The following is a 13,253-nucleotide window of genomic DNA, read 5'->3' on the forward strand; positions in this document are numbered from 1 at the left end:
CCAAGGTGAGTCATATCTGCTCTTCGGGTCTCACCAGCCACATTAATGGCTGAAAGGTGCTAAGGGAACCAGGGTGTACGGTGGCACACAAGACAGGGAGGTCCTGAGAGCTCTAGGCCGGCTGCAGCCCCGGCCGCTCTCCCTGCTGCTCTGTCCATCCCATCTGTGGGATGGCCTTGTGAGGAGCTGCACCTCCCAAGCCTTTTGGAGAGGGAAGAATGAATCTGCCTCCTTTGACTTTGAGCACCTGTGTCCCCCCGACTCTGGTGGATGGACTCACCTCTCCCACAAATTGGAGCGAGAGAAAGAATGTCATTATGAGAACAAGCCAGTTCAAAAGAAGAGAGAGACAGATGATTTCCTGAAGCGGCTTGCAAAACGCCCACAGAAACTATGGACCACAGCTAACATCTTCACCTGTGGCTGATGTCAACCATCATGGGGGCAGTGGCTGCCTTCCCACAAGCTACCCATTTTCTGGGCTGGGAGGGGCGAAGTCGCCACCTGTCGCTATGTGCCTGAGGTGGTGGCCAGCCACAGGAGCTGGCGTTCTGCGTGAATCTGGATGAGGGGTGGCGGGGTACCCAGGCCACACTCGGGTGGGACACAGAACTCAAGAGGCAGCCGTGAGTTGAGTTCTGGGCCACAGAAGTGGCCAGAACTTGTATTTGAAGTCAGATGAAAGCAAAGAGGTAAATGCGAATTCTCTCTTGTAGGTATGGCTACAGGTGTATTTTTAAAGTCTCAATGATCCTAAATTTTCTATAATAAACATTTTAAAGAAAAATGTAAGTTATTTTGACTGGTTTAAACATTTCTAACAAAACAAAACCCAGGCTCTTGTTTCACAGGTGCTGCAAGGCAGGAGGTGTCGTCTGTACTGCTGGAGTGGCTGGGGATCCTGGGTGGCAGAGGAGGCTCAACCGTCCCCTGGGTTGGTCGGCCGTCCCCTAGCTCAACCGTCTCCTCGTCCTCAGCCATCCCCCAGCTCGACCGTCTCCTTGTCCTCAGCCATCCCCCAGGTCGGCCATCCACCAGCTCAATCGTCTCCTTGTCCTCAGCCATCCCCCAGGTTGGCCATCTGCCAGCTCGACCGTCTCCTTGTCCTCAGCTGTCCCCCAGCTCAACCGTCTCCTTGTCCTCAGCCGTCCCCTAGGTTGGCCATCCCCCAGCTCGACCGTCTCCTTGTCCTCAGCCATGCCCCAGGTTGGCCATCCCCCAGCTCGACCGTCTCTTCGTCCTCAGCCGTCCCCCAGGTCGGCCATCCCCCAGCCTGTCTGTCCCCCAGGCTTGGCTTTGGCTTTAGTATTCCCTATGTGCCCTCCAGCAAATGGCTTCGCCTCTGTGGGTGCCCATGGAGGGTGAGGCCTCAGAGGCTCCCTCTGGCTCTAGGGTTCCATGACTGGTGTCCATGGCTTTCTCCTGTGGTCCTGTTCCTGTTCCTCCCTTCCTCCTCATACCTGCTGAGCCCTGGGGAGGCTCACCAAGTACCAGCCTTGGCAAAGCCAGTCTAGGAAGCTGCTGCCCAGCACCCTAGTGGGTGCTCCATGCATGAAGAAGCAGTGGACACACTGCCCACCACAGCAACGTGAGGGAGGCGAAGGTCCCCACTGTCACACTCAGGAAGGCAGAAGGTCCCCACTGTCACACTCAGGAAGGCGGAAGGTCCCCACTGTCACACTCAGGAAGCTGGAAGGTCCCCACTGTCACACTCAGGCAGTGAGCCTGGGACCACACTCTCCATTCCTTGCTGACCCCTCAGGCAGCACTCAGCCCCAGTGTTGGGATGTAAACACATCCCATAGAAACCCATAGAAACCTAGGGCAATTCTCAGCTCAGTGCCAATGCTCCTGCCTGGGAAAGCTGGACAGGGAGCCCTGACAGAAGGCACATTCTTTCGGTCCTCGAGGAGAAGGCACAGACCCCAACCCTAACTCGGTGCTGGCCTGGCTGGGGCACAAGGAAGCCTGGCTCTGCAGAGGGTGGAGCAGAGGAGAGGCCTGGCCCTCTAGAGCCTTCTAGGAGAGTAGCTGAAGAGCTGGCAAGGCCAAGGGAGACAAATGCACCGAGGAGGGCGCAGAACAACGCGTCCAGTTTGCTGAGGGATTTACACAGGCAGGGTCAGCTGCAGGAGCCACCTCACCCAGCAGGATGAGGGGCCCAGGCTCACCACGGCCCACCCTCACTGGGCTACTGGGGGGCAGGAGGGGGCAGACTCAAGTCCAAGCCCCAGATGCCTTGCAACCAAGGCATGGTACACTGTGGGGAAGCTTTTCATGTGAAAGGGAGGCAGGAAGCAGAGACAGCCAGGAGGAGGAGCACAGAGTCCAGGCCGGACAACAGAGGTGGGAGGCGCTCTGCAGAGCTCCACCTGCCCTGCATGCTGAGAGGTGCCTGACAGAGTGTGCTGACTCCTCTCCCTCCACTTTCACTGGATTCACCCAAAGTCCTGGGCTCTGCAGAGCAAGGGGCCAAGTCAGACCCAGCAGCCCTGCAGGTCCGTTCCCGGACCAGTCCTCTAAGACTGGGCAGGACCAGGCACTATGTTCAGTGCCTGAGGTCCAGCTCTTGCCAGCAGCCCTGGACTGGGAAGCGCTCTCCACAGAGGCCTTGGGGCTGGCGGGCTGCTCCTCACGGGATCGCTTATGAAGAAACAGACAATGCCAGGCTGCCTCCTCCAGGGAAGGGGAGCGTGGCACAGAAATGGCTCCAGTCTTTTCTTCTTCACAAGAGCAGAAACCAGGAACCCTTGCTGTGCTACAGCTCCCATGTAAAAAGCCCAGCATGACCCTCTCAGTGCGCAGGGCTAGTCAGCAGTCAGCTGGCTGTGTGCCACTCGCCATCCATCCCTGACTTCAAGTTTGCTCTCCCCCTCCTCCACCCCATCAAAGCCCAGCAAGGAGTGGGCCTGGGCTCTGTGAAGGCCCCCTGCCTGACTACGCACCTCTCGCCGGGACTTCTGCGAGGACCTGTCAAGGACATCGTCGCTGGAGAGGTCCGAGTCCTCGGAGAAGCTCAGCTGGCGCCGGAGCTGCAGCTCTGTGGGGAGAGGGAGGCTGCGTGAGGATGGCGCCAGCCTGCTGGGGCAGCTCTTTCCTACTCCCACGTGTAGACGGGGAGGCTGGGTGGGAGGCTGGACTCATTTTAAGTTTAATGGATCCTTCCCCCATCCTGGGGAGCCAGGAGCTGGGACGTCAACATTTGCCTGGGCAGGGCAGAGCTGACACCAAGCGGGCGGACCACGGCCTGCCCAGCCCCTCCTGGCAGCACTGCCCTCTGCTCTGTGCACAAGTGGACTGGGGTCATGTGACTTTAGAAGGGCACAAACCTCCAGTCTTCCTGATCCAGTTTCAAGCTGGCTTTGGGAATTCTGTCACTAAGCAGGCTATGCCCTGTGAACCCATGGTTTGGTCCCTTCTCTAGGTCAGCATGGCTCCCGAAGAAGCCTCGGGGGCCAGTGCATAAGCGTGGATCCTGAGAGCCCCAATGACCCGAGCCCACGTGCACCCCTCCCTCTCTGGCCGCAGGCGGGCCCGACACCCACGCACCTGCCCTCACGATGGGCAGTGCCCTGTGCTTGCCCGAGTCCGCTGTGGCCCCACTGGAGGGGGTGCTGGGGCAGGACTTGTCGTCGGCCTTCTTCTTCTTGTCCTTCTTGTACCCGGAGAAGACCGATTTCCACAGGGACTTGGGTTTGGTGGCGGCTTCCTCTGGGAGGCTGGGGCTGGGCTTTTCCGGGGGCCGGGCCTCACCTTTGGACTTTTTCTCCTTCTTATTTCTGCGGGGGGAGAAGAGTGACGACCTCTTCTTGCTCTTCCCGCTGGAGCCCTCAGATGAAGTCAAAGAGCCATCTGGCCCCCCCGAGTCCGATGGTGGGGAGAGGACCTCCTCGCTGGTGGCTTCATGCTTCAGGGTGGGCTCCTCAGAGCCCCTGAGAGTGGGGCGGGCGGGGGAGTCGGGCTGGCGCTCCTTGCCCTGGGAGGGTGCCGAGGACGCCTTGCGTGGCCTGGGGGCACCCGTGGCCAGCTCCATCTGCTGCATCCTGCTCAGCTGCCTGGCCATGGCATCCCTCAGTGCCTGGCTCTTCACGGACTTCTCTCTGGCTCGCATGCGCTCCTCGGCCAGCTCCTTGGCTTTGGCGGAGACCAAGGGCAGCCCCCTCTTCTGTGGCTGCAGCGCCCCCTCCAGAGCAGGCAGCCTCCCGTTCTCCTTGGCCACGGATGGGTGGGGAGGCTTCTCGGGGTGCGGCCAGCAGGACGGGGGCGTGAAGAACTTCTCCTGCAGGCTGGAGTCCTCAGTCTTGTCGTCGTAGGTGTCTTCCACGTCGTCAGCGAAGGGGATCTCCTCCACGCTCTCCACGAAAGATTTCCGCACTTCCTCTCTGTGGGGCTGGGTAGGCTCCCGGGGGGGCCTTATCCATGTGGCAGGCGAGGGTGGTGGGACTACCGAGGTGTTGGGTTCGGCCTCCCTGAGTTTCCTCCGCAGGGTGGCAGGTTCCTCACCCGGGGGCGGGGGTGGGGGCGGGCTGGAGGGTGGTGTGAGCATGGCCGAGTCCGAGGTGTTGAAGCTCTGGCTGCCCAGTGTCTTCATGTTGGAGGAGCTCCCATGCAGGCCCAGGCCAGAGCTGCTGGACAGCTCCCTGCGCTCCTCCTGGGCACTGTGTAGTTCCCTGTCGGATGGGGACCGGGGTGGCGGCAGGGACAGGAGCTCACCCTCAAGCTTTGGCAGGCCCATTCTTTTGGGGACAGGCAGAGGCTTGAGGAGGTGGAGTCCTTCATCCTGGGGGGACTTTTCAATGGAATAGGACTTGAGGGACACTGGCCTGAAGGCAGGCGTGGGGAAGCTGGGTTGGGGCCCCTTACTGCGGTCCACAGGTGTGAGCCCCAGGCTGCGGCGGATCTCTGCACTCTTCATCCAGAACTCCTCTACCAGGTCGCTCCGTCTGAGGGCCTCATCCACAGCAAGGGGGCTGCCCAGTCTGTCCTTAGGGTCACCCTGGCTTTGGACAGGGAGAGGGGCAAGTGGGGTGGATGCTTTGGCTGGGACAGGCTGGAAGCGAATGGGGGACTGGGTAGGGGATGGAACGGTGGCCTCAGTGGAAGGCTGGGGCTGGGAGCAGATGGGGAGCGGGCTGGGTGGGGGTGTGGAGGCTACCAGGGGTAGCGGGGGTTGTGGGCTCCCTGGTGAGGCAGGAGTCCTGGCTTCTGGCAGGGCCACTGGCTGGGATCGGATGGGAGAGTGCACAGCTCTCAGATCTGAAGGGGTGTCAGCTTTGGGCTTCTCTTTGGGAAGCAAAGGCTCAGGGAAAAAGCGCTCCTTGGGTGGTTTCTCCTGGGTGGTGGCAGGAACAGGTGGAAGTCGGGACCCCTGTGGAGAATGAAGACAGAAGCCGCTGAGAAGGCGAGGGCTTCCACGGCCAGCAGCATCCTTGGGGAGCATTCTCGCTCAAAGTGCCTGCTGCATGAACTCCCCCCGTCCTCCCAGCTGTTATTAGAACAGCTCAGAGAACCCTTCTCACTTTCTGCTCCAGTTGTTCAGTGTTTAGAACCGCTCTGCTCAGTTTAGGCAAACTGGGTTTCCAGGGTTTGGTTCATCAAGATACATCCTATAATCTTTGTCCACTCAGGAACACTGGCCAAAAGGACACAGATGACCGCAGTTCTCACCCTCCAGGAGGCCCCAGAACACCAAGATCTCTGACGCACACAGAGGGGCCAGGACTGTAAGAAGACTTACAACAGCTACTATCGCAGTGCATTACGGTCAAAGCGTCCTCCCCAGCAAGCTCAAAGACGTGCAACGATGCCTGCACCAGCCCTTCTATCACCCCATCCAAGTGTCTCAAACAAAGCCTCCCCATTTCACAGATAGCATCAGTGAACAGGTCAGGTGCAGTGGCTCATGGCTGTCATCCCAGCACTTTGGGAGGCTGAGGCAGGAGGATCGACTGAGCCCAGGAGCTGGAGGCTGCAGTGAGCTGTGATCATACCACTGAACTGCTGTCCATGCCAGCCTGGGCAACAGAGTGAGACCCTGCCTCAGGGAAAAAAAAAAATCGCTGAATAGCTCCATGTTTCCTAGAATCCCAAAGACCAAATCAAGCAGATGCAGGCCTTGAACTCCAGCTTTCTCCCTGATGTGGCCTCTAGACAGTATTTCCCGAACCATGAACCACCGGACCTTCTGTCACAGTTGGCCTCGCAGCCTTCTCCACGTGGTTCACGCACCACAGGCTGTCTGCTGGACACTGCACATTTCAATGGCTAGACATTTATTTTAACATAATGTTAAAAAATGCATTTGTCGGCCGGGCGCGGTGGCTCACGCCTGTAATCCCAGCACTTTGGGAGGCCAAGGCGGGTGGATCATGAGATCAAGGGATTGAGACCATCCTGGTCAACATGGTGAAACCCCATCTCTACTAAAGATACAAAAAATTAGCTGGGCATGGTGGTGCATGCCTGTAATCCCAGCTACTCGGGAGGCTGAGGCAGGAGAATTGCCTGAACCCAGGAGGCGGAGGTTGCGGTGAGCCGAGATCGCGCCATTGCACTCCAGCCTGGGCAACAAGAGCGAAACTCCGTCTCAAAAAAAAAGCATTTGTCATATCAAACCAATGATCCCCTCAATATTATTGATTTAAACATAAATTTAGTTTTAATAAATTTAATATTTAATTATTCATATTAAGTACTTTATATTATAAACAAATTATAATCATACTAATTTTAAATTATATAATAAATTTGTTTTAATATAAATAATAATTTAAATTAAAACAAATTTTAATAAATCTATTCTATGTTTATTAATAATTATATTATTTATTTTTAATAAACATGTTTAAATTAAACATATGGTGTGTGGCATGTGGATCTAGTACAGTGACACAGGATAGACAACTCAGGTTTGGGGTCGGAGTGGGGAAGAGTTAGTAGGTGCCATCCAGACAGCCTCATCCCCCAGAGTCTTGAGCTGGAACCCCAAGGCCACTCCTGTCATCAATAGCTCTACTTAGCATAAGAGGACGATAGTTTTCCATCCTCCTCAGAATGAGGCCAGCAGGCTATGTTAGCCCCAGTTGTGATGGGGCTCATACCATGGGCCCCGGAACAGGGAAGTTAATGTGTGTCCCTGGGGTCCCATCAGTTCTCTGCGCCCCACAGCGAGCCCCAAACCCTTACCTCTGTTTTGGGGCTGTGGACTGGAGTGAACAGAAGAGCTGATTCCTGAGGGGACCGGATGGGGCTGGTGGCTTGGAAGGGACCTGAAAAGAATGAACGCAGGGATTTATAAGAGGAAGCCCCATGTGCTCGGAGGGCACCCACTTCAGCCAGACCCAGAGGGTGGAGAGGAGGGCAGAAGGCAAGTCACTGAGTCTGCTCCCGGGGTGAGGACCCCGGCACTCTCTGCAGGTGCTCCTGTCAACACCAGGTCAGTGTGGGCTTCCTCCACGTGCAGGCTCTGCACGCAGAGCTTTGGGACGCACCTTCTACCTTCTCCCAGACTCAAATCACACAAGGAAAGGGCCACTGGCCAAAGCATCTGCAGCAGCCTGTGGCACAGGGAGGCCAGACGGAGGAGGAAAGGCAAGGAGCTGCCTGCACCTCGGAGGGCAGTGCGCACTGCGGCTCTGCTCTGGAGTGGCTGGCCTCTGCGTCCCTCTCGTGCACACATGGCTCTTGCAGGAATGCTGAAAGCTGTTTCTCCCATCGCCCACAGGCTCACCTCTCTTGTGTTGTTTTGGTGAGATGGGCTTCTCCTCATCATCTGGTGCCCTCAGCTCTGGCTCCTCCCCGTTGGCCGGGCGCTGCAAATGCAGCTCTCTGTCGGCCTCCGACGGGCTGTCGGCCCAGGGCTGATCTGGCAGAGGGCAGGGCAGAAGCAGGGGCACACCCTAAGCGAGGCTGACTTCTTTTTCCCCTGAGAGCTGGCCTACCACTTGCTCATTTGCAATACAACTGCTCAGGTGCAGGCTGGGTGGCCCTTCTGATGCAGGGACGGATCTGCCTACCGGACCACCCCACTCCTGAGGGGTCCAGCCAAGAGCACCCTCCTGCCTTTGGAACATGGGGCCGCATCAAAGCCTGTGGGGCTCTGTTTCTTTTTAAACACAGCAATTGTGACACAAGATGGACCATGACAGAGAGACAGGATGTGCCAGTGGAGGGCAGGCCTGGCCCCACGGCCCTTCTACCCTCCTCATCCTGTCAGCAGCCCCAACTGCCACCCACGTCAACAGCTGGGACCTGCACCCCTCACAGGCTCGGGCTCTTCTCATTCCTCTCAGCCCTGCCCCTGACCCTCTCAGCCCCCGACAACCAGACTGCTATACAGAACACACCTCCAGGTATCTAGCTTTGGGAGCTAGTCTGCGGGATTAAAGGCCCTGTATGAAGCCACAGTGTGGCTCAGGCGCCCAGCTGCAGCTGGACGAGTCACCTGGTGTTTGTGGGTGGGTGGAATGAGATGCATTCCAGTCATGGCAGAGCCAAGAAGGAACCAGGAGGCCCAACAGCAGCCTCACTGAGCTTGATTTTGCTGGAAAACATATTTCCCTCACCTTCCCTGAGCTCCCACCACAAGAAGGCAGACCCCTACCATCATCCAGCTCAGCACCGGTGTCCCCTGGGTCCCCATCCTCTGCTGCTTCCCCTTCTATCTCAGCTGGTTCCGAGTCCACATCTTCCTCTAGGTCATTCTCATCCAATGGGGCTGCAAAGCAGAAAGGTTCAAAGGAAGGAAGGAAAGGCAGACAGGCAGGCTGCATCTTCATGGGGCAAGAGGTACTGCCCTTCTCAGGACCTTGCCATGCAGGCCCCAGGACAGGAGAGATGATGCCAGACCCATGAGCTCTCTGCACACAGCATGGGCGCTGGGGGCGGGGCCTGGGGCTACCAAACATGGGAGGTTGGCATTTCTCAATGCTAGAGGCCAAGTGGGAAGAGAAGAGTGGCTGATGGTGGGGACTGTTCATCTTCCCCCAGAGGTCGCTGTAGGAGCCTCAGCTGAGGGTGGAAGGGGAAACGCTGCTTCTCTGGGCCTGAGCCCAGCAGCACGTGCCAAAGCCTGGCCACGTCAGGTACCGTACCACCCGCCTCACACCCTGAATCTGAAAATCCAAAATCCAAAATGCTCCAAAATCTGAAATTTTCTGAGTGCTGACAAGAGACCAAGTGGAAAACTCCACAGCAGACCTCACGTGGTGACAGTCATAGCCAAAACTTTTGTTTCATGCACAAAATTATTAAATATATTGTATAAAATTACCCTCAGGCTACGTGTACGAGGTGAACATGACACATAAATAAATTTCGTGTTTAGACTTGGGTCCTGTCCCCAAGATCTCTCATTATGAGAGAGCTGAAAAAAATTTGAAATCCGAAACACTTCTGGTCTCAAATATTTCGAATAAGAAACACTCAGCCTTCCAAATAATTAGAGGGACTGTTTCTAATTCCTCCCTTTCAGTGAGAAAGCCGAGGTCCAGTCAGCTGAGGGGGCTGTTCAAAGCGCCGTGTGCAGGGGCACCAGATGAGCTTCCCTCGGGATAATTTAGAGAAATATTAACACTTTGTGAGAGTATGGGGGGCTGAGGGTATGTAAAGTTCATCCTCTGGACCCCAAGTGGCCCTTAGGGCTGCAAAACGAGGCAAAGCCCCCGACAACTTCCCTTCCCCAGGAGCCAGCCGCTAAGCACGCACACACCCTGCCCCCACCTCCCACATTCAGAACTCGCAGCAGCAGGAAGAGGGCGGCACGCTCCACTCTGAGGACACCATGAGACCCACAAGACCACTGCCAGGGGTCTGAGGGCTCTCCTAGGATTCAAGTCCAGCCACCCTCAAATTACCCCAATGGTTTTAACTTCACGAGAAAGGAGTTATGCTCTGAGGCCCACATACAAGAACCTGTGTATCAAAGCCCCAGGCTGGAGCAGGGAGCTGGCAATGCCTGGTTAGGCAGATTTCTTCAAAAGCTGTGTGGAAAGGGGAGGGCACAGCTAGGAAGCAGCGTCTTCTCTCCACAGGCCAGGCACTTAGAAGATGCCGGAACGTTTTATTCCTTGACTGAGGTGGCAGTTATGTGAGTTTTTGTTTTTTTTTTCTGAGACGGAGTCTCACTCTGTTGCCCAGGCTGGAGTGTAATGGCGCGATCTCGGCTCACTACAACCTCTGCCTCCCAGGTTCAAGCAATTCTTGTGCCTCAGTCTCCCCAGTAGCTGGGATTACAGGCATGCGCCACCAAACCCTGCTAATTTTTTTTTTGAGACGGAGTTTTGCTTGTTACCCAGGCTGGAGTGTAATGGCGCGATCTTGGCTCACCGCAACCTCCACCTCCTGGGTTCAGGCAATTCTCCTGCCTCAGCCTCCTGAGTAGCTGCGATTACAGGCACGCGCCACCATGCCCAGCTCATTTTTTGTATTTTTAGTAGAGACAGGGTTTCATCATGTTGGCCAGGATGGTCTTGAGCTCTTGACCTTGTGATCCGCCCACCTCAGCCTCCCAAAGTGCTGGGATTACAGGTGTGAGCCACTGCACCTGGCTGCAAGTTTTCGTTTAATAATTCCTTACGCTGTATGTTTACCTTTTATGCACAGCTTGTAAGATGCGGGTTCAAACCCACTTTTTGAAGAACTGTATGAAACACGTTTGGAAGGGAACAGACGGCCCACATCACAGGGAGATGGGCGGGTTCCCGGACTAGCTGACGGGCCATGCGTCTCCCTGAGATACCAGAGTGGCCCAAGGAGCTGGCCATGCCAAATGCTATCCTACAGCAGCGCCACCTGCGGGGGAAGCAGTGTGGAAACGCCTCAAGTACTTCTATTGGTTAAAGCCTCAGTGTGGAAACACTGCTTTTGGCCACTCAAGGAAGACACTTCATCAAACAGCAGGGAGTGGGACTTCTGTGGTACAGACAAAAGAATTCACGCTGCACTACAGCAATTCTGAGAAGGCTGGTGGGACAAAAGCCCTGCTGGGAACAGAATCTGGCCCACCCCGTGGAGAGGGCCATCATGCCTGACAGGCTTGTTGGGGTGATTCTGGGTGCCCAGGCATCAGGATGGCAACTCCACACTCTCGCTGGCGAGTGAACTGGACGTCGGCACCAAGGAGACCCATACAGGCCTCCCAGCCAGGCACCATCCAAGGCACCCTGGGTTAGCCCGATCCCGTCCTGGTGCCTTGGTCCTTCACGTGGCTCTCCTATAGACTTTCCACTAAGACACGCCTGTGGTAGAGTAAGAGGGGTGAGAAGTCTACACTCTTGGCAGAACCTTGAAAGGAACAATCGTCACAAAGACAAAAAAAAAAATAAACAGGTGAGAAATATCAATGCAGCAGCAGTGTTGAAAGAGACGCAGCTCGAAGGGTGGATCTGGGGGTGAAATTCGGGTTAAGATGGAGTGTAGGGTGCTAAAAGCTGCCACGCAGGTTGATGAGCCACACGCTAGGAAAGCCAGGAGCCACTGACCCGCTCATCTCTTGGTTCCCTTCAGCTGCCAGCTGGGAGGCTCCTGCCCCACCACTCTAGGGACCTATGCTGTCTAGGAGAGAGCGAGGAGCGCAGAGCAGTGGCCCTTCCCTGCGGCCATGTGCATGTGCGTTTCTCCCACTGCCGGGAGGACACAGGGACCGGCTGGGGAAGCCCCACGAGCTCCCATATATGCATCCCAGAAGTGACCGCTAGGACAGTGGTGCTGTTGGGGGCAACACTGTCTTTCCTACAGCAGTGTCTGACAACTCATGGGGGGATTCTGGGTGTCTTCATGGAGGGTGGAGGCCAAGAATGTTAAACCTTCTTCAAGGGAAAGAGTTGTCCTGCCCCAGATGTCAACAGACCCTCTGTGAGAAACACACACTTCCAGAAAAATTTAGGAAGGACAACACAGGCTGCTCAACAATCTCTTGTACTTGAAGAGACGCTGCAGCTCAAGCTGGATGTGGCTGGTGTCACCCGTGGTCACAGCCAGCCTGTCCTCACTTTCAGCTGACCAACACTCACCCCTCCTCTGCTCTTCCCTCTCACCGTCACCCTCCCATAACCCTCTGGCTCTGACTGCCTCCCTCTGACACCTCGGTAGGCATGTGAAGTATCTTCACATTCCTCCCCTTTCACACTCAATCGCTACCCACCTCGATTTCAACACGCTTTAAATCTCAGGGCCAAAAATGCTCTTTCAGCTTTGGCCTTTTTACCCAGCTCTGTCAGTAAAAACCTGCCTGTGTCTGTCTTGCCTGCCCTCCTGCTTCCCTCTGGGCTGCCCTGAAGGAGGGTGTGCGTCTGATCCATGCAAGGGCGGGCTGTCTGCAAGGCATGCAGGTGCCCCCACCCACCTCCGCCGCCCTGGCATGCACTAGCGACAGGCCCAGGAGTCTAGTGTTAAGGCACCAGCAGAGCTGCCTAGAGAGAAGTTACGGTGAGTGGGGAGAGAATGAACATCACCAGACTACCTCCGGAGACCGTCTCCAGCCAGGCCTGCACCGCCGCGCGGCGTATGGAGGGTAGGTCGGGCACTGAATTTAAAACAGACGACAAATACAATGTTACACAGCAATACGCGTTCCCAATGAGGAGAGCCAAGGTCAACCTTCAAATCCCAAATGGAAGAGAAACTGAGGCAGCATTCAGGACAGAGGCCCGCCCGGCACCGAGGGGCGTGAGCCCTGCTGCCGGCCTGTGATGGAGAATCAGAATGAGGAGGGAAGGGGAGAGCCCAAGGCAGAGCTGGCCCAGGGCTGCAGAGTGCCCCCGAGCTCACAGGCCAGCCCGACGCTGCAGGTGTTCACAGTGCCGCCACAACCCGGACACGGAGGTTGGTCTTGCCTATAGGTGAAGATTTGGGGCCAGGGAAGAACAATCATCTTATTAAATGCTGTTTCATGATGGCAGGAAACGCCCCTTTTGTATGCCCAGAGCCCGGCAGGGTGTATGGCCTGTGACTGGCGCCAAATGAAAACGTGAACGTACGGGAGTAACAGCAGAGGTCAGGGACACCGAGGGTGGGCATTTGGAAGATGGCATGTGGGGGAGGACGGCATGTGGGGGAGGACGGCATGTGGGGGAGGACGGCATGTGGGGGAGGACGGCACAGCAGTCACCACGTCCCTCTGGTCTCCAAGAGTTTCCTCTTATTGCTATTCCTTTATTAAGAAAGAAGCTAGCATAAGGTGCATCTTTGTCCTACTGTGTGGTGTAGACCGTCTCACCCAAGCCTGGGGCTGGAGACCATGCTACTGTGGAGGC

General features: G+C 56.3%; 1 protein-coding gene across 48 annotated transcripts in view; it reads right to left on the reverse strand.

Moving 5' to 3' along the window:
* MICAL3 (microtubule associated monooxygenase, calponin and LIM domain containing 3) overlaps positions 1-13,253 on the reverse strand; it is a 223,105-nt gene that overhangs the window by 25,113 nt on the left and 184,739 nt on the right. For 31 of the 48 annotated variants that reach the window (XM_078343060.1, XM_035281233.3, XM_035281829.3 and 28 more), the window contains 5 exons: positions 8,603-8,716; positions 7,730-7,864; positions 7,186-7,268; positions 3,550-5,368; positions 2,946-3,040 (listed from right to left, as the gene is read on the reverse strand). In XM_078343060.1, coding sequence (XP_078199186.1) covers positions 2,946-3,040; positions 3,550-5,368; positions 7,186-7,268; positions 7,730-7,864; positions 8,603-8,716 — 2,246 coding nt within the window. Of the gene's footprint in view, positions 1-2,945; positions 3,041-3,549; positions 5,369-7,185; positions 7,269-7,729; positions 7,865-8,602; positions 8,717-12,457; positions 12,524-13,253 lie in introns of all 48 variants that reach the window. The other 17 variants (XM_035282717.3, XM_078343151.1, XM_078343122.1 and 14 more) reach the window with 3 other exon arrangements.

This window comes from Callithrix jacchus, chromosome 1 (assembly GCF_049354715.1).
Source record: "Callithrix jacchus isolate 240 chromosome 1, calJac240_pri, whole genome shotgun sequence".
NCBI lineage: Eukaryota > Metazoa > Chordata > Mammalia > Primates > Cebidae > Callithrix > Callithrix jacchus.